The 20748-nt window shown below is 39.8% G+C and overlaps 2 protein-coding genes across 2 annotated transcripts in view; both read right to left on the bottom strand.

Moving 5' to 3' along the window:
* PLBD1 (phospholipase B domain containing 1) overlaps positions 1-3410 on the bottom strand; it is a 38589-nt gene extending 35179 nt beyond the window's left edge. The window contains exon 1 of the mRNA XM_084296981.1: positions 3282-3410. Within this exon, the coding sequence (XP_084153107.1) occupies positions 3282-3360 (79 nt within the window). The 5' untranslated portion in view covers positions 3361-3410. The remainder of the gene's footprint in view (positions 1-3281) is intronic.
* Positions 3411-6865: 3455 nt separating this feature from the next.
* GUCY2C (guanylate cyclase 2C) overlaps positions 6866-20748 on the bottom strand; it is a gene marked incomplete at both ends in the record, with an annotated part of 44071 nt that continues 30188 nt past the window's right edge. The window contains 10 exons of the mRNA XM_084305959.1: positions 6866-7040; positions 8100-8176; positions 8818-8912; positions 9471-9569; positions 10526-10700; positions 11035-11227; positions 13103-13261; positions 14718-14809; positions 16527-16615; positions 20178-20315. Of these exons, the coding sequence (XP_084162085.1) occupies positions 6866-7040; positions 8100-8176; positions 8818-8912; positions 9471-9569; positions 10526-10700; positions 11035-11227; positions 13103-13261; positions 14718-14809; positions 16527-16615; positions 20178-20315 (1292 nt within the window). The remainder of the gene's footprint in view (positions 7041-8099; positions 8177-8817; positions 8913-9470; positions 9570-10525; positions 10701-11034; positions 11228-13102; positions 13262-14717; positions 14810-16526; positions 16616-20177; positions 20316-20748) is intronic.

Raw genomic sequence — 20748 nt, forward strand, 5'->3', positions numbered from 1 at the left:
ACACATTATTTGATAACTGTCACTTACACGTATTAAAATAAATTAAAACTACAAAAATAACATCTGACATGCCTTAAGAACACCTATAATATCCTTTTGAAAATATGCTACAGGTACTTTTCCTTATGGTTTTGCCAACTTTAAGTTGTTTTTAGAACGTATCATGCATCTAGACAGTCTATTTGACCTTGTAATTAGAGAAAATAACAGAACTTCCTTTTCCCTGAAAATAAAACAGCCCCAAAGTTTGGGCATCGGAATTAATATTCATATCTTTCCATACTTGGAGCAGTAAGTCCATTGACAAATAATGAAGGAAACACTGGGGACATTGTCAATCATGTTATGTATTTGAGGCTACATTTAACAAGCTAAATTAAGTTAGAGTGAACAAGTGCAAGTGTCACCTAATAACAGGAAAATCACTGGATTTATCAGCTACTAATTTCGACTTCCATTTTACATGTTTATTTTTATCTCTGGCTTTTGAAAAGTGAAGCCTTTTCATTGAGGTATTAAGATGCACTTACTAGTTTCAACCTATACACTTTCCACTAAGGAAGCGATCCTTCCATTTCACTGAGAAGTTTTGCACAACCCAGAAACACAGTAACACTAGCGCAAAGTTGCACACCTCCCATCTTCAGTACAGCCTGTCCTACAACTACTGTTCCGTTAGATGTTTATGTAAACGTTTCAGGTCAGCCAACAACAAGAAACACCTGATCTGATATTTCTGTTTGGTTTTGTAATTTGAGAGAATTTGTCCTATTTTCCCACCAAAATTTCAGAGCCATCCTTCTGCTTAGGAAGGTTGTATACCCCTGAAGTACAGCTGCAATTTTACACCACAGTTATGACTGGAATCCATTACAAAATGAATGTTAAGTACTTCAGGACTTCTTTAGAGATTAGCTTAAACCACATAGGAACTTAACGTGAAACCCAGTAATTTTCAATTAAATAACTAAATGCTTTCTTGTTCTGCTTGAATACAAAGCTATTTGCATTTTCTATTCTACTAACCTTAATTCATCCTATTTCCTCATTCTTTTCAAATTTAAGTAATTTTTCAATTTGTCTCCAACAGACCTATCATTATTTGAAGCCTAATCCCCTGATTTGTGCTTACATGAGAGAGAGAAGCAATATTCAAATAAGCGAACTGAGATGATTTACGAGTTTGAATCTTGTATGACTTTCGTGTTCACGAGTATACTTAATGGTAAAACCCAGCTGATACAGAAAGCTTGCCAAAAGAACTGTAGGTCTCCAGTGTGCATCATGCACAGAGGAAACAAAAACAATACCTTCACAAGTAGCTTCAGTGAACTCTTAGTCCCTGAAGTAATTTTTACCAGAGAATATTCCCCAGAAACACAGTTTCCAAACTGTATAATGAAGAATCTCTTCAAGGAGTTCAAAATACTAAAGAACAATGAATGAAGGTGGGAGGAGAAAGAGACTGATAGTTCAATGCTGAAGGCCAAATTTATTCTATTAAGTAGCCTAAAGGCATTTCAATTTACTACTTCATAGTCTTCTACCTGTACATCAATGATGTGAGGAATCAGTCAAGTATTAGCTGAAACTACTTCATATCCTACGTTTCCTTTTAATTCCTTTGCACGCTTCATAGTTGACCCTTCCTTCAGTCCTGCTAATGCAGTAATTAAAGTTTTTGCCAATTCAAGTAAGGTTTGAAAAGCAGATCTCCAAGACGAGATAGGATTGCCCACAAAATGAGGTGCTTGTAATACTTTGGATGTGTTAAACCAGCTGCTACCTAATTTTATCTTGTTCTGTGGCAATTATTAAGCTAACTAGGAATTTCCTAGAAGACAAGCAGTGAATCCAGCCCTTACGAGCTGCAGAATTCATTAAAAGCAGAGAGATATGCCACTGCTGAGATTTGCTCCCCAACAACCCTACCCTTGCAATCAATACCAGTGGTATCCAGAATTCTCCGTTGGGCATTGTGCTCTGAACGCTGCTGTCACCAACCTTTACTGATCCCCCACAGGCAGCTTTGCTTTCATATACTCCACACTTGTTCAGCATTTCTTAAATTCCCTCCTTTAGCAATCCTTTTCCCTATCCTTCCAGGTGCTGGGTAACCCATTACATGCGCTTTGAAATTAGAAAAAACAAAAATCTTCATACATCCCTGTCACTTCTTTTCTAGCACAGTTACGTACCATAGCATGTGTCCATAGCCAGAGTGTTTCTCAAAACCCAGGCAGAAACTCAATTTTTAAGCAAGAAGCCAAGATTCTATGGAAGACTATAAAGATCAGCAACACGTGCCATTGTGCCATTTACCAAACTCTGTCTGCATCCAAATTTGGCTCTGGACTGATAGGAGTTACAAGAATAAAGCTCAAAGATCAGGAGGCAGAAAGAGTATGGCATTCCAAGGAAGCTCAGAATTGTTGTGATAGTTTCAGTCATTGGATTAAGAAGTTTAATTGCAGCCTTATAACTTTGGCTTAATATATATATTATATATGTATATGATTTTAAAGACCGGAGAGCATAAAAATAGCATGGAAGTGGTGTTTCTACCATAGAAAACAATGTCAGATTTTTAAACCTTAACCAGACCCTGGCAAATTAATTACTGTAGTGGTAGCACAAGTCTCTCTGGTTGGAAAACATCAGCTCATGCGTAGGTACGAGTTCTGAAACTAACAAAACAAACTGCCGGCAGCCCCAGCCAGCACCAGCCACATCCCAAGCGGCTCCCGTGCGAGCATCCCGCACCGCCGCGGAGCACGGCTGCCAGCCCGAGGCTCTCTCCCATCCGTCGAGCTCACTTTAACTTCCCTCGCCCATTCCGGGACGAGGTTTTGGGAGCCCACGTGAGGAAGCCTGACACCTAGGAGGTGCCGCCGGCACGCCTGCCCCGGCCGGCAGGGGCTGGCCGTGCTCCAGCAGCCCCTGCCCGTCGCCTGCAGCCCCCTCCCCGGCCCGCAGGGCCCCTCCGCGGGCTGCGGGGGCTCAGCTCCTGCTCTCCCAAGGGGCGACGACCCCCCGCAGCCGCCTCGCACCTTTTTCTAAGGGGTCACAGAGTGTGTATGCGGGGGTCCCTCACTCCCGGAGCCAGCCCGGGAGGAGCCCGAGGCGGGGCGCGGAGCCCGGCGGTTCCCCCCGTTTCTCGCCGCGCTGCCCCCTCCGGAGCCACGGCACAGCCCCGGGCCGAGCTCCGCTGAAGGGACAGCTCCCCCCGGCTGCCCGGCACCTCCAGGGCCCGGAGCAGCCCCGCCGTCTCCCCGCCTCACCTGCTCGGCCCCCCGCGGCCGCCCACAGGAGGACGAGCCCCCAGCAGCAGCAGCACACGCCGCCACCGAGCCGGGCCATGCCGCCACCGCCCCGCGTCTCCTCTGGGCACCGGGAGGCGGCGGCGGGACTTTAAGAAGTTCCCTCGCCCAGGGCAGGTCCCGACGCTGCCCCCGCCTCCTCCGGCGCCCGCCCCGGCGCCCCGTGCTGGGGGTGGCCCTGCGGGGGCGAGGGCTGACCCCCAGCCGGTCGCCCCTTGCGGCTCCGGGCTGTGCCGTGGGGTCGCGCCCGGCGCCGCGCTTCCCAGCCAAGGTCTCGCCGCGGTGGCCCGGGGGCTGCGGGAGACGTTGGGGCCGGGTCGGCCGCCTGCCCCCCGCCCAACCTCCCTGGCTGTGTTTCAGGCCCCGGAGGTTAGGTTCGGTGAGGGCCGAGGCACACACCGGCCTCGAGGGGCACCGGGCTCGCCCCGACGGCTTAACCTCCGGGGTTTGCTCCGGTGAGGCCCCGGGAGTGAGGCGGTGTTCGTCAAACCACACACTTGACGAAGAGGAGAAGCAACTTCTGGCGTTCGTGGGCCAAACCGCTGCGTGTTTCTGAGCACGAGGGAAGGATCCGAATCCTTCCCTCGGGTTTGACGGCCATGGACCGCTCACTTCCCTTGTGGTCCTTCCCTACCCCACTGGCTCAGATTGTTTCTGGAAACTTCCCCAGTGTTACTCTACCGCTGTCATAAAACAGCCACTTTTAGGACTTTGTATTCTGGTAATTGTTTAAGACAGTTAAAATTTGATACTGGTGGCCTGTAAGAGCCTCAAATTAGAGAGGTCGCATGCCCAGCAGTTTGGGCCAAATAGCAACTCTTGGCCTCAAGCCCTGGATGAGAGCAGTACAACACCACCGGCTGCAGGAACCATTCTATACCCATCACTGTTCACGGGCACTTTTCAGTAAGAGAAAAGGATGAAACTGAATTCCTTGGGTAGGATTACAACAGGAAAAATAAAAGATTTTTTTTTCAAAAGTTCTCTGTGTACAAGAGGTAAACAGCGCTGGAAACTGGCGGCACATGTGAACTAGGATAAAAAGCACAAATATACAATGCTAAAACAAGAGGTGTGTACGGATGTATGGGAAAAATGAAATGGAGACAAGAGGGGAGTCTGACCAAAGCTGCAAAACTCTTGATGTGTATTTTGAAAAATACACTTCCAACTGCTCCCAGCCCAGGGACTCACAGATTGATTATTTATTGATTGATTTGTGAGGTAAGTTCAAATGAGCAGGTGATGATGCAGGCAAAATCCTTTCCACTTGGAGAGCAAAATTACATCTCAGGCAAGATTTTTTGATATAATGTTTCACTGCTTAAAAAAAAAAAAGAATGACAGGGACTTTGGTGACAGATTTCTAATGAAGAGGGCACTTTGATCTAACGTTTAATATCAAGATGCAATAATAAGACATTGAATATAAGACAGATTCAAGCCAGAAACCAGGTGCAATTTAAAGAGGGTAGTAAAAATGATTTTGTTGTGATTTATGGGTAACAGAAATGTACAGGGACAGAAGCAAGTAGAAAAGAACCGTGTCAGAAAATTGGTCGATCAACTCAGTGTTAAAGTTATTATTTATCTTCAAGGAATTATATGAAATTTATAATTTGAAGCATAGAGGAAAGAAGGGCTGCTGAAAACTAACGACTGTTAAAATTTATTGTTGTAGTGTCAGCAGCCATTTGCTGAATAATTTTTATCTTGGGAGTGTCAAGGATGAAACCCATACAACTCCTCTTTAAAAACAGACTTCAGTCATTTCAAAGAACAAAGCAACTCTGCTTAATGTAGTAGGAGTGGGCTTCCTCAGGCTCAGAGGGTCCAACACTTGTCACTGCCATTATAACTATGTTTGCTGAGTGTATCAGATGCAGAAACCAGAATAGTCTAGTGGTGCCAAGTATCGCTGCAGAGCAGCAGTCACACCAAAGAATGCAGACATGGAGACGAAGCTTGTTGAGTGGCAGCTTGGGCCAGGAAATAGCAGACGTGCTGACTTCATGCTTTGCTACTGTACTGATACTCTTTTCAGTACGTATCAGTTTTAGAATACCAGTCATTTTTTCTATCCTCATCCCAATGAATGCTTCCATTAGGACACAGACAGGAGCAGTAATGGTATGTTATTAGTGCCAGTCCAAGTTTAAGATTGCTTACATAAAATCTGAAACCTGTAGCTGTTGGTTACATGCTGTCTGCTATTTCATTCTCCTGCTATTTCTGGAATTTACATTCATCAGGCAATATTACGAGCCCTACAGCATAACCTGGTTGAATTTTATAACCTGTGTATGTACACTTAGGTTGTTTTGTTGGGTTTTATTTTTGGAGTGTTTTAATTTTGTGTGTGTGTTTGCTCAAAGTCAATTTAAGTCGACAAAGAAAAAACGCAGACAACTAGCTTGCTCTTTTTTGACTATTTTAAGATTGTTTACTTGGACAAACATGATGTTCAAAACCATAGAAGAATGAATTTGAATAACAAATTACGCAGCAAAGTTTATGGTTTGAATATTGACCAGTGCTTGACAACTGTGAAAGAAGTAACTCTGCTCTGAAAGCTACCAGTACACAAAAGCATTCTGCAAAACTTTTGCTCACTAGTTGTTATTTATTCATGTGAATGCTGGTTTTCTTTTACATGTCTGCTGTTCTTTAGTTGTTTTTTAAATCTGATTATTAATATAAATGCCATGGTGTGAGTTAATGAGTGAGTCATCTCAGTAAAATGTGAGTTCTGTCTGGTCATGAAATTTCATCCAAAAGTTGAATTGAAAGTTTCTGAGGTTTAAAAAATACAGATAAGTTTATTTTCTTCATTTCTGTTGCACTTCTGGTTTGAGGGCAGAAGCAGAAGTGGAGGGAAGATATGAAAGAGTCTGTTTTTGCAAGATTTCTCGTTTCATTTTGTAGGCCCAAGACATTCAGATAAATTTTAGAAACCATACAAATTCTGGAGTTATCTTCCAAGGTGAATAATACAAATGCTATCTCCTGAGCAAAGACAACTCAGTTAAACAAAATATGGAGGACCCGGGGGAAAACTACAGAAGAAGCAAAAAGGCAAATATCCAGGACTTAGACATGATATGTTTAATGTTATTTTCAAATATATTACAGCAAATCTTTCTTCAAATAAAAATGACAAATTAAATACAACATTTAAAAATCATGACAAATTAAGACTTGGCTATGAATATTTTCATAAGTGGATTATTGAACAGGCTATCACATTTAAAACACAAACCAGAACAATAAACCATCTTCAGGACTTGTGTAAGTATTTTCATTTCTCTCAAATCAGACTGTATGTGTCCTTCTTGAGTCATCTGACAATTTGGACATCACAGTGAAGAGAGGTTTGACGTACTGCTAGATGTACTATCACCTTTGAGTGGTAGAAAGTATGCCTGAAAAGGTATTTTCTTTCCTCTCCAGCTGAGAATATAAACTGAGAATATAAGCCTCCAGCCTTTACATGAAGTACTCAAGAGAGTTGCTGCAGCTTTTTGAGTCATACTACATGTCCAGTTTTAAATATATGTCATAGAATTCTCTGTGCTGGCCAGTTGAAGGTATTCCAGGGTACCTGTTCGGTAGCTTGCTACCCGTGAGATTGGCCGTGTCTTGAACCCTTCCGTTTCTCTTTTCTTAAGAATATTGGTTATCATCTCAGCTAAGTCATCTTTTAACCGCTGCTGGTTCTCCCTGAAAGCAATGGGATGAAAAAAAAAGTCACTGATTTGCATGTTTTTAGTGATCCTCAGATCTCAAATGTTTTTCAAACATTTCTATCCCACTTTTATCTTCGTGTTATCACACACGACTGATACAATGTGTAGGCAGAATCCAGGTTTTGGATTTGGGAATATAACTCAGGAATTACATGTAATTTTTCCAGATAGTATGGGTTACTGTCTTTGCAGAGGGGATTTGTGGCAGTGTCATTATCTTATAGTGTATCATTGTCAATGAAAATCCAGATAGTATAGATTACTGTCTTTGCATGAAAAGAAAAATATAAATTAGATTCACTCCCAATCAAAGTAGATTCTATTTTTCAACACCATTACTGGTACCAGTACTGCCACTATTCAATTTCAGGTGGTCTTCAGTAACAGAGTTGCCAAGTTTTCATAAATTTCTGCAGTGTGCCTGGCTTTTACTTTAATACTGTACATATGAGAATTTTAAGGGGCAATTTTGTGAGTCACAGCCTATATGAGGAAGTGAAAACAAAAACATTACTGAGTGCAGTGATCCCGCTTAAGAGGTATTTTTTTCAGCAGTTGAATTCCAGAACTGCCAATTCAATAATTCTGATAGTCTCAACTGATCATTTTAATTCAGGAAAGTCCTGAGATTACAAAAGAGATGTAGCATAGAAATAGGCATGACTGTTTCCTGCTTAGCCCAGAGACAAACACTTGTATTTTGCAACTAAAAAAAAAAAAAAAGTTCGTGAGATTCTGTAGTATATTAAAATTTTGATTGTTTCTGTTTTGCAAATGTCTTGAGCAAACCTTTATCTTTCTCTTAGCCATCTCTTTTCTCTTAGGTAGGAAATAAATAGGAATAAATGGGCAGAAAATTTTATCTCTGCAATGGATTCATCCATTAACATATAATGTTAAGCCTTCTAACTACTGAAGGCTAACTGAGTGTTATTAAAAACAAAAAGCAACAAGTGCCAGGGAAGAACAGTTAAGCCTAAAGTGCAAAGGCTGGGAATTTCTTTTCCCTTGTCATATGTAAGGACCATCTTACACAGAAGGAGGTGTTGGAAGATTATATTCCTTGTCCTCGGTACCCGTCAACCAGTAGGTATTCTCAGTTCCTCTGCCCTAAACAGGTATGACAAAGAAGAGAAAGCACAATTTAGGGATTAGACTGCAATTTCCTGTAGTTCATTTACTTAAATAATTCTGTATTGCACACTGTTGTGTTTGCCTTTGCTTGTTTTCAGTAAATGATGCTCACAGCAAAGGATTAAAAATCAGACGTAGGAAGAAGAATAATGGGTGAGATGCAGCTGCACTCCATGCACCCTGTTCCATGACCTTGAAACCATGGGAGAGATGAGCTGTGCTACCTGCCATTAGCTCCCAAGTACATATATCTGCCTGGTTACACAGACTGAAATAAATAGATAGGTAGGCAGTCAGATATCAGAGCAAGAGCAAATTAGCTATAGATTCAGCTTCTTTTCCACCAGACTGATTCACTATTACTATCACTCTATAATTCTCTGATATAAATAGTATGTTTCATTTATTCTCCACACCTTTACATTACTTTATTTACAAGTTGGGCAGCTCTTCATTGCTTGCATTGTCTCTACAGAAGTGTCTTCAACAACTAGAGATTATGATACCAATTGATCTGTAATCCTTGTTTTCCCAGCTGTTAAGTAGCAGGGTACTCTCAGCTATATAATACTTTTATAGTGTTCCTCTTCTCTCTGCATGCATATGGTAAAGGTTACCTTCAAGTATGTTTCTCCTCTCATTTCATACTTGAATCGGCAGTCTGTTCTTTTCAGGATGGCAACTGTGGAACCACTTACATGTATCCTTAAAGCTAAAAATTAAATAGACAGTGAAAGTTCAACCTGAAAATGTGTTTCTAGTGTTTAGATACCAAAAGGGAAAAAGAATAATTGAAAGGTATCCTATAAAGGGAATAGCTTCTGAAGACACTGGGCAGAAGGAAGACAAACCAGCTCTTGGCACAGTTCCCTAATGGCATAGTTGAAGAAGTAGTTGCTTCAACTTAATATATGCAGTTGGCATATTTACACAACAAAGCTGTAATACAATTCTAGGTTGAACTAAAATCCAAAATTCATACAGTAAAATTAAATCCTAAATACATCAGTAGCATATCTTCCAGAGGAACTTAGACAGCAAAAAACAGCCTATGTACTCCCTGTTACCAGGGCTGGAACAGGAACAAGGAACAATTCTTCATTGCTCAACAGGACAGTGAAACAATTGGTAATCAGAACAAATAGGGCTTCATCTTTAAAACATCTGTGAGCTGATAACAAATTGTTCTGAGCTGAAAACAGACACTTCAGTCACAAACTAACCAATAGCCTTTGGTCCTGTTACCCAACAGATAAACCTAAATCCTTACGCAAGCCAGTGGATTCCATCCGTGAAGCTGTGTTCACAGTATCTCCAAACAAGCAGTAACGAGGCATTTTTATTCCTACCACACCAGCTGCACATGGACCTAGGAGTGGGATGCAGAGAATAAAAAAAGGTTGGTCGAGATGCTATTTACTTGAAAGATGTCTCTCCCTTTTGCAAAGCACTGCTGGAGCAATGTGTTCCTCACCGATGGCAATGCTTCCTACCACTAAAGTATCTGACCATCTCCCATTCCTTTTCAAACCCAGCCTAGCTGTATTCAGCTTGCAGAATCCAGTAAGAACATAAGGAGGATGCTGCTGCACAGTATTAATTGTATCTAAACACAATTTCTGTGCAGGAAAAAATACAGATACTGTCAGTTTTGGAAGCAAGAGGAAAAGAGAAAAAGCATTATTATGGAGGGGATTCATATTGGTGCCTCAAGGGGTATCCTAGTGCCTCAGTTGCTTTCATTCATATGTTGCTCCCCTGGCAGCTGGTGTTCACGTTATTGTTGAAAGAAGCAAAAATGAAAAGATAAATTTTCCCCAAATCCTTGGGCTTGTTGAGCTATCTGCAGTTCCCCTTTGAGGAAAAAAAAAAAAAAAAGAAAAAAAAAAAAATTACGGATTAATTAAAACACAGATTTCCACATGGACTCAGTCAGAAGTTCTGTCTCCAAAATCATAAGACACAGGCCTGTGTTTTGTGGCCAGACAAGCATATCTGGCCATGTCTGATCTCCGCTTTGGTCAGGGAGGAACAATCTTCAAAGGCTTACAATTGACTTAATCAAACCAGGAACAATGGCAGTTGCTTTTCCTAGCTACTGATTTAAACTATGAATGGATATGGGCTATTGCACTATAGGGGAGCAAACTAGTGGCTTATTTACTTTTTTTACTCTTCCCCCCGGGAACATTATTTTCAACCTGATTCTTCATGAGGAGAGCAGTTGCTTATGATGTGCTACCACAACTTCCATAGATGTCTATTCTATTAAGTTCAAAAGCAAGGAGACTATGTTGTCATTGTTGAGCTAGCACCACTGTGTACCAGAGTGAATTCCAATGCGAATCCAAACAGGCAGACCAGGCAGATGTCGCAGCTCAAAGGATCCCATGAAGCTAAGGATGTCCAGAGCCATCATGGAGATGTCAACTGCATGACGGTTGCCATTTCTCTTTGGTAAACCACTCACCACCATGTAAGCATCACCAATGGTCTCTACCTGTGAAAACACAATTAGAAGTCACAACCTGCAGACATAGCAAAACGCATATTTAGTTGAGAGCAGAAAGTTTTTATCAGATCCTCTTGTTCATGATTAAACATGTCTTCCTTAGCCAGCAGAATTGTTTAATTTAAGGTAGCTGACGCCTTTTTGGTATATGAATGCTTATAACTGTACACAGCATTTAAATTAAGGAATTTGTGACCAGCTGGTATATAAAGTTTGCTATACATGTAAGCTGGTACACGAGCATACTGAAATTGCTAATCTTGGCCTGTTTGATTTCTCTGTCCTCTGGTTGTTAACTGAGCAAAAGTGAGGAGCTAATCACCTTGTAAACATCATGATGGTCAAGAATGTGGTCAAAGTTCTTGTAGATGTCATTCAGCATATCTACCACCTCCATAGGGGTGCTGTATTTGCAGAGTGTGGTGAAGCCAACAATGTCACTGAAGTAGATAGTGACTTCTTCAAATAGCTCTGGCTCTACCAGACCAGTCTCCTTCAAAGATTTTACTACTGGCCTGTGGAAATAGAGAATGCAGGAAGACAGATGAATACTCTGTGTTTAACATTAAAGGTATTTTCTCACGCAACTCAACCACATCGTAGCTTTCTGGGTAGGAAACATCAAATAGCATGCTGAAAACTTCTACTGTAATAGCATTTTAGATGTCCATAATGACTTTCAGCCAGGGACCTCAAAGCACTTACTAATATTAGTTAATTACAAAATCCAAATGTGCTAAGATCATAGCGATGAGGAAACTGAGACACAAGCAACTGAGCTTCTTGGCTAAGTTCAGAAATTAGGAAGTTGTGTCAAATTTAAAACTGAAATTCAGAAACTGCAGACTTGTAGCCCCACATTCCACTTGCACTTTTGTTCCCAGTAAGTAAGAACAGACATCTTTTTTTCTGTTTCCCCAATGCAGAAGTAATTGCAACCTGATAATTACATCAACTCATCCCGATTTCAGATGAGATATCATAGTCTGATAATTTTATGGAACAAAAATTCAATACCATGACAGTCAATATCTGTTCAGAGGGACTTGTATTTTCTTGCATTTCTAACTCCAGGAAAATACTTGTTCCTACTGAGATATTAAAAGACAATAACTGAAAGAGACCCATAAAATATAGGTATTGCACAATGCTATATTTCACATGCAATGAAGATTGTAATAGAGTGGTGAGAACAACAAAGAGTGGAAGGAAACGGGTTCCTTGTCTCTCAGCTTGCACAGACAAATCATTTCAAATTTTTCCCAAAACTGGATTGAACAGACTCTGTCTTTTCAGATGAGTCACAAAATCAATACCCTCACAAGATAAATACCCTTGAAACAAGCAATGAAGTACCATGATAGTTTTAGTATTCTTAATGTATGCTATACCAAAATTACTGGGATTACCAATATTACAATATCAATAATACTTGTCCTATACCATGCTTACAATGATGAATTTACAATAATTATGTAAAATTAAGTTTTCAATATTTCAAAATACTGCGAAGTTGTTGAACAGATCAATACACTGATAAAATGAGAAGGACTCATTTAGTCATTCTTACTCAAAAAAAAACAAAAAAACAAAAAAAAAACTTCTTCAGTGTTTCTAACATTCAAGTAGGACATGTAATTTTATGGGTTAGGGTGGTACACACAAGCATGAAAGCGTTCATCTGTTGTGATAAAATGTTAGCAAAACATATCTGACACTATTAACCCTAAGAAGAAGTGAATAAAGATGTCCTCACCATAGTTTCATCCTTTTCTAGGCAAATACATTTTATGGATGACCAAAGATACTTTACACTGGCTTCCTAACTGAGATGTTTTTCTTCCTTGGCTTTGATCATTACACTGTAATTGTACATCAGATCAAGTTTATCTAAGATCCTACTTTTTTTCTTTCCTTTTTTTTTTTTTTTTTTTTTTTTTATTTTTTATTTTAATTAAGGCATCAAATCAGTAAATCTTTTTAACTCTAAGCACATGCCGAATGGAATTGGAGCCTCAGGCAGGGAGGTTGCCAAACTATGCTCCAGTGACCTATATGGAAAATCAGACCAGGAAGCAAAGTCTATAGAAAGCCTGTGATTCTGTCCAAGCAAAGAAAGTCATGTTTTTCCTGTAGCTACACACTGTCCTCAAATGAGCAGTACAGAGAGACAGAAGAGGTACTGTGAGAATTGATGGCAACTCCTGAATATGGCATTTTGTCTTTAAAGTGGGAAGAATTAGGACAGATTAGGACAGATTAGACAGTAGCATTTCATTCTCTAAATTGAAGAAATATAAGATTAATACTAATCCTAACCTTCACTCTCCAAGAATCAGGTGATATATTTAAATAAAACTCCAGTGAAAATCCTGCTGGCCAATACTAACCTTGGAAGTAACATGAAATTAAGCCTGTCCGCTCTGTCTCGCTCTGCTTTGTATAGCTCTGTCCTCTCCTCCACGAGGTGCTCCAGGTTCCGGGAATACATCTGTAGACGCCGGATCAGGGTATCCATGTAGCTTTCATTGGTCTGGCCATGGTAGTTACTGGAAATAACAGAAATGCACAGGAGCCAACAAGAAGGGATGATGGAAGTATATTGTTGAAGCAGGCAAGAAATGACCAGTAGAAAACTCCAGTGTTTAACTTCCATGTAGTCAGAATGCAAAGTGCTTAAAGCACATCATTCTTTTTCTTGCTTGGAGAGCTTATGTTTATGAATCAAAAGTCTGTGGTCCATGCTTGTCACTGCTGCTAATTCTTAAAGCGCCTTCAAATCACTTCACCCTGCTAATATTGTCAAGTCCAGGTTATCCTGGGTAATACATGAACATTCATTTGTAAAAAGTAACTAGCAAGTTCAGATCCCCAAGAGGAAGCTAAAGAAGATGGGTAGAAAACTGCATGTAATATTTAAATGGGGACTTTAGCCAGAAGAATTAAGACAATTTTGGGGTAAGTCTGTAAAAGACAAAATAATTCAATGGAACAATTAGCAGCCCATAGGTTAGTGTTGCTTACGAGATTTTGCAGACTCCAGCCATAAACTTAAGCTTAAACTGGAAACAGAGGTAGGGTAACATGAGCTAGTCATAACTCCTGTTTGTCTGAGTAGTCTGAAATTAGATGGAGCCAGGCTGGAAGATTCAGATTAGTGCTCTGTCTAACTGGACTTTAAAGCCACTCTTACTTTAGATAAGTCTTTATGTCAGGGACACACTATCATGCATGACCCTTCATGAGGTGGACTCCTTGTTCTCCCCATGTAAAATGACACAGTGTGATTACTGTTAGTGTTGGTTAATACAGAGAACTTTAAAAACTGAGGAGTAATTTCCCAAGAGAAGTGATTAAAAGTTCACTGTTTGGACATCTAAATAATCAATTCAGGCTAAACTCTTAGGAACAAGGCAACAGTGGCCAGGTGAAAGGTCTGTATAACTTCATAGTGTTTATTCAGGTATAGCCCTTATTATCCCACAACTTTATACCTACAAAACTCTGTAATTAACTCTTCTAATGAGGTACAACCCAACACTTTTAGTCAGCTTAATTTGGGACCATCTGAACTCATTTATGGCACAACCCAGCTCATCCAAACTTTCTAATCATCATCCAAACATTTATGTGCCTTCGTTTCCCGAAACTTGGACAACATGACTCACTATGCAACTCTTGACTAGAGACAGGGGGTGAATTACTTGAATGTCTTGAATCTCTAATTATCCAGCTTGCAACTTTCACAATGTACCAATTTGAGGTATGGCGATCATCTCACCCTCACTCAGCTAATACATGCATAGATGCACATGTACACATATGTACATATGCATATGCATGTGTTCCCCTAATTTTCTGGCAAGGAGTAAGTCTAAGTGAAGACACTCATTTTTTCTACTGATTGAACCATATTCACATCAGCTTACACACTTAAAAGTACAAGCTTTCTAACGCCCAGAAGGAGTTTGGAGCATCTTGAAAAATGGAGTCTCTGATGCTCACCTGAATATTTTAGCCAGAATACTCTCAATTTTCTTAAAGTCAGGTCTTTTCTCTGGATCTTCTTCCCAGCAGCTCTTGACCAGTGTATATACCTTCAAACAAAAATTTAAGGAAGTCCAACTGAGTAGTGGGTATACAAGGATAATGGTGCTAAACAGCACTAGATCATTAGGGAATTTCCAGTTACTCTTGACTAGCAACATATTGAAATGTATGACTAACTGTTATGAATCTATGAGTAGGACATCTTAAACTTATGCAGGCATCTTAAACTTAACTCTGTAGTGTCTAGTGACATGCTCTTCACTTGAAATTTCAATACATAAATGAAAGGCAAATAACTAGATCCTGTCTTGCAACTCGTGGCAGGTATGGCTACTGACACGGAGGTAAATGCTGTGGTAATTATATCTCCAATACCCTGAGTTTGGGATTTTTCTGAAACTGGTGATTCAGCCAAAAATTATGGGTTTCATCTACTGAGTATGTTGATGTCTGCATCTGCACCTGAGCAAGAAGCCTTAGGGGCAATATAACCTATGGAAAGAGGTACATTTGAGATGTGATTCATCCCATATTAAACCTATCCAGAAGAGGTCAGAAGAGTGGCACCATGTAAGTATCCATTTCTTTTCAGAGACTATGGAGTAAACAGATCAAATAGAGATATGTGCACTGGAGACTTCTAAAGCTACTTGAGGCAAATCCCACTCATAAATTTGATGTTTAAAAGCTAGATGCCTATGAATACCATAGTCAACCTAGGTAATATTTGTAATCAGTAGAGAGAAAGGCATCTTGGACTAAAAATATACAATAGATCCAAGTAGTCATCTGGATGAGTGTTCTCTCTATCAAATGTAAAAGGGACCTATGGTGACTAGGTCAGATTGAGATTAACAGCTCTTAGATGTCTAAAGGTAGGTGAGATGAGTCCTCTGTGAAATGTGTAGTACTGCCACCAGTTTCCATGAGATATTATCCCTTGTGATCCTCATGCATTATTTAAAGTCCATATATCAGTCTAGCACTCTGGAATAATACCAGATTTCAAAAGACACACCACTGTAATATAAAGATAAGTAAGCAGTACTACTATACTACTATTTGAGAGCACTTTCAAAAGATAATGATAGTTCTTCCCTGAATTATTGCAACACAATGTATTTGTGAGTATATCAGAAAGCTAATCCATCCTGAATCCTTTCATATGCAGGTCAGACTGCTGTTTTCCCACACACAGTTACACAAGCCTCACAATATGATGATAAGTAATGTTTCATATATCAATATAACACTCTCCTTATGGTATAGCAGTATAACACTCTCCTTATCATATAGCTAGCTGATCATAGCCCTAAGACTGTGCTAAACTAAATAAATACTTGTTCCCTTTTTATTTTAAGGCCTTCTTTTACTCATCCAAACTCAATGTAGTTTTTAGGGAATTCCAGAAAGAGAGGTGGGAACATTGTCTGACACATTTGCTTTTTTTTCCATGATAACCAACCTAATGAAATGTGCAAATTCATAAGGGATCTAATTTTAACACATGTATTAGCTGTTAAACCATCACTAGGAGAAAACTAAAGTGATGCTGTACAGAACACACTAAAGAAGGATGAAAAAATGTTCACGAGTTGTGTTTTGTTTCACTGGTAACAACTGTAGAATACTGTTTCTTCCCATGAGGTTAATGCATTTGGCATAAAATGTGCATAGCTTTCATCCTCCCATGATCATGAGCACTAGTTTGGCCAGGACTTCTATCCTTCACCCAGAAAATGGCTTAGTTAATTATTAGCTTACTTCCATCTCTCTTTCTCCCGCTGTTTCTAAGGCAAGGTCTGGTCGGAAAGGCTTCACTCCTTTGCCGCTCTCCACTCTGTAAAGTTTCTCTAAAGCAAGAAAAAAGATGCAAAGTTTTAATCAAAAAAAAAAAAAAAGAACATTCCTTGTGGATAGCGTCCTATGATGTGTTACAAGTCACTGTTCAAACAGAAGCCTTGAAGACAGTTCCTTTCTCTTTGATGTGAATTTCAGCTCTGAAGCTTTTCTAAATAAATGGCACAAGATCAAAACAGGTTGGCTTGAAGGCCCCTGTAAGCAAAATGAATAGGAATGTACATGAGTATTTATTGGTCACGGTAGACATGGTTATGGCATCTTCCCAAATTAAAGTTAGGCATTATTAATGTGCCTCTCAGCATAAAGTATAGCTATAGTAAAAAACAAAGCTAGGAGCCCACTAGAATACTGCAACTTGATCAAAAGTGTGGAGAACCACAATTCTCATCAGATCAGTTCAAGTCATCCTCTCGATGCTCAGCTTCCTTAAAACTAGGATATTAATATTTATGATACAAAAACATTGCAGTTGTTAGCTCATTTGTACTCATATTCATGAAATCCATTCTATGAAAGTTATCTGGATTCTGAACACATCAGAATGCAGGCTGCTTTTGCAGAGCAATTTAACCACAGTGACTGAGAACTAAAGCAAAAAATTTCTCTCTCCCTCACCTCCAGACCTCCAGAGTTCTGGAGAGAGGGAGTACATAAAGAGAAGCACTTTTTGACCTCTAGGGAAGAGAGAGAAACTGCAAGTGTGAAATACATATATTAATAATGTGTGATTACATTTGGGAGACAATTTTGCCAAAGAAAGCATATAATGATGTGAGGAAGGCTTGTAATTGTGATGGTATGTCTAGAGTAGCTAGGGATGCCCAAGCATGCCTAGTGTGCATGATCACCCTAAAAAGATGAAGTAGGTTCCAGCTTTGCAGTACAGAAGTTACAGACTAGAGAAGGAGTAGGAGACTTTAAGAATCTCCAAAAGTGGAAAGAAGTCTCCTGTGGACTAAGAGACAGAAGAACCTCTGTAAGCCTCATGTATGCAAGAGGAATGTGTTAAATTTCCATGCTGCACATACACCTGAGAGAGGAAGTAACAACAACTATTAGCAACACTGCAATTAGCCAGTGGCAGAAAGTAGTGGAGCAAGGAGGCAACGTGAGTTGAGTGTTGGTACATGACAAGATTTCAGTCTTGAACAGTGAATGAGGTGTTTCTGCAGAAGAGTGGAGCAACAGCTGGGCTAACAGCTGTCTCACAAAGCAGTCAGTGAAGAGGACTATGACCTAGTTGCTTCTATACATTATAAATCCAGTTTTGCATCCTCATCCTCTTTGTGGGACTTCTTTTCACTCATTAATAAAAATAGTATTATATGTTAAGTTAATCAATACATGTTTGCAGATGAACATGTAATCAATGCATGTTTGCAGAGAGAATTAGCTGAGTACCTGAAAATTGAGTTCAATTTTCCCATTTGTGGATGGAGGCTAGGTACAGAGTTTTTTAAACTTAAAATTCAAAGAGTCTTTGCTGCTGCCAGTGAAGTGCTGCAGAAGTGGTTGTATCAGTTGTCCCAAGTTATCAATATCATGTCTTCTAACTTGCAGAGATTAATTTCTGATAGACTTTCATATTAGTTCTGATAGACTTTCTGCAGGAGACTTAATAACAAATGAATCTAATGTGCAACGGGGATGTTTCCTTACCTATTACAATGACTCTAATTTGGTATTCTTTCCCTTCTTTTTATCTTAGATATTTGAAAATTAATGGTCACCCCAAGCCTGAGCTACTTGTCTTCCAAGGATCGATGATGCCATAAACACATTTCGGAGATATCTGAGTAAGTATGGTCCACCCTCTTGCTGATTTCTCTTGGCTAATGAATTAATCCAGACTTTTAAATGAGTAGCCACTTCAGAAATATCTAATAAGTCATCCCTTTCTGTTACATGAAATCTGATGAACTGCTTAAACCACGCTGAACATGTTTACTCAAATTGCAGAATCAAAACCTGCAAATAACATCAGAAAATTAAAACAGCAATAGATAGCTTAGACATCCACTAATGATTTTAAGAAAAAAGCTTCAGGGAGAAAAACAATCTCCTTACTCAATGGAAAACTTAATATTTTCACTGAAGTTTGGAAACTAGTTGTTGTAGTTGTTTGTTTGTTTTTTAAAGTTACACTGAATCCAGACTCAACACAGGACTTACTGGGTTTTAGGCCCAGAAGGTTTATTGCTATCTTACTAAACATGTTGATATGTGTGACCATCTCTAGCGGCAGACAGCCTGCACCTAGAATTGCTAAAAATACTTTCAGCTGGACGGATTAAATTAATGCTATTTGAATAGGACAGTTTTTCTAACATGACAACCATAGTGTCTGAGGCTAAGACAGACAGAGTATAACTGCTCAGAATACAGTTAAAAGAATACAGTTTGCTATGGATTTGCTTTGCAAGTCAAAATCAGGAAGGAAAAGCATTAGTCTTTCCTTTCTCCATCTATTTTGGGGATGTTTGTAAAATCCTTGCATTCATGAGGATTGTGGCAGCCTCTTCTCAAAGATAAGGAGTAGAAGGACATCTCTTTTCTCTATGCTTTTTTATTCATATGCAGTTCAGGAGACCATGCGTCACACAGCATAAAGTCCTGAAGAATTTGGTCAAAGGGCAACCGGCATTTCTAATCTCTCTTGGATCTGCTTTTATATTAAAAAGTTGGTGATGTGAAATACTGTATTTTCCCGGATATGAACATAGATTTGCAATAATGTGGGATGATGAGCCTGGCCCAGATGTTATTCTGAAATGTTACTCAGGAAAAGAGCTATTAGGCTGGCCAGCTGCTGCTCTAGATGTGAGGCGGATATATCAGGATGACTCAGAGATAAAGGCAATGTCTAAACTTGTTGTTGGTAACTATCACTAGGAAAATCCCAAACCCACATGCATTTATGGTGATTGTAATGTTGTAATAGATAAGAATGCATGGATTCTGGACACTTGGACTGTCTGGGATGTTAGCCATAGTGTCACAAAATGCACAAAATGGGGTTTAATGGGTGCACTACAAGATGATATTTTTGACAGAAGAGAAATTGCTAAAGTTAACTTTGACAGGCTGGAATAAAGTCTGAATTGCCAGTTTTTAAATGCCAGCTGTTCTCATGTCATGCTGCTGAGTTTTTGTTGTACTGTGTTTACATTGCTGATTTGTGATGCCTAGTTTTAGTGAATTACTACTGCACAATGTAGGGCACAACTCAATAGAAAAAATTGATTCTTTAAATGCTACAGTAAGTCTGGACAGCTCTGTATAATATTAACTTCTGTAATGCTGTGGCAGAGGTGGGAGAGGGAGGAGAAGGAGCAAGAAAACTCAATAAAAACCTTATTTACAGGAAGAATAATGACACTTGCCCCACAATGATATCCCTCAAACATGCTCTTCGTTCATCACACAGTGAAAAAAGGAGTGGTTCAAGCACCTACAAGAGACAGTGCTTTTCACAAAAACCTGTGGGGAATGGGCTTCTTACAGCTACAACATCCTGCAGGGCTACAGCGGAAGAGAAATTTGTGGATTTACCTTTGGTGTCTCGGCAGTGTCCGCTGTAGAAAGTCTCTCTGCGTAGGATGATTTCTTGGGCAATGATCCCATAGCTGTACACATCACCCTTCTGAGATACATCAGCATGACGGAGGTGCTCAGGAGCTGTCCACAGGTCTGAAAATACAGATGATGGTGGGAGAAAAAGTAAATGAGCAAGGGAGAAAAGTAACTGAGTAAGGTGACTGAAAGTAACCTTACTGAAGGTAACCTGACTGAAAGTAACTGAGAAAAGTAACTGAGAAGGGTGATCCTTCTCAGCATAGCCATTTTCAATTTTTTATGTTCATACCAAAACCAGAGCCTACTGCTACTGTTTATTTCCCCACTTAGCAGTTATTTTCAGAGGCTAACATCAATACAGGTTGGATAAACCTCTTATGTGGTAGTTTGCAATTGTTAAGGAATTTTCTGAAGCTACTATTTTCCACTGTTGGTGCAGACCCTCACACCTCCAAAAAAGTTGTGTTTATTGGCAATGAACTTGCTTTTCTTAGCTACCTCACATGGGCTTCTTAGAAATAGCCCATGCATTTGTATAAGACTAAGG

The sequence above is a fragment of the Netta rufina genome, assembly GCF_964035555.1.
Source record: "Netta rufina genome assembly, chromosome: 1".
Classification (NCBI taxonomy): Eukaryota; Metazoa; Chordata; class Aves; order Anseriformes; family Anatidae; genus Netta; species Netta rufina.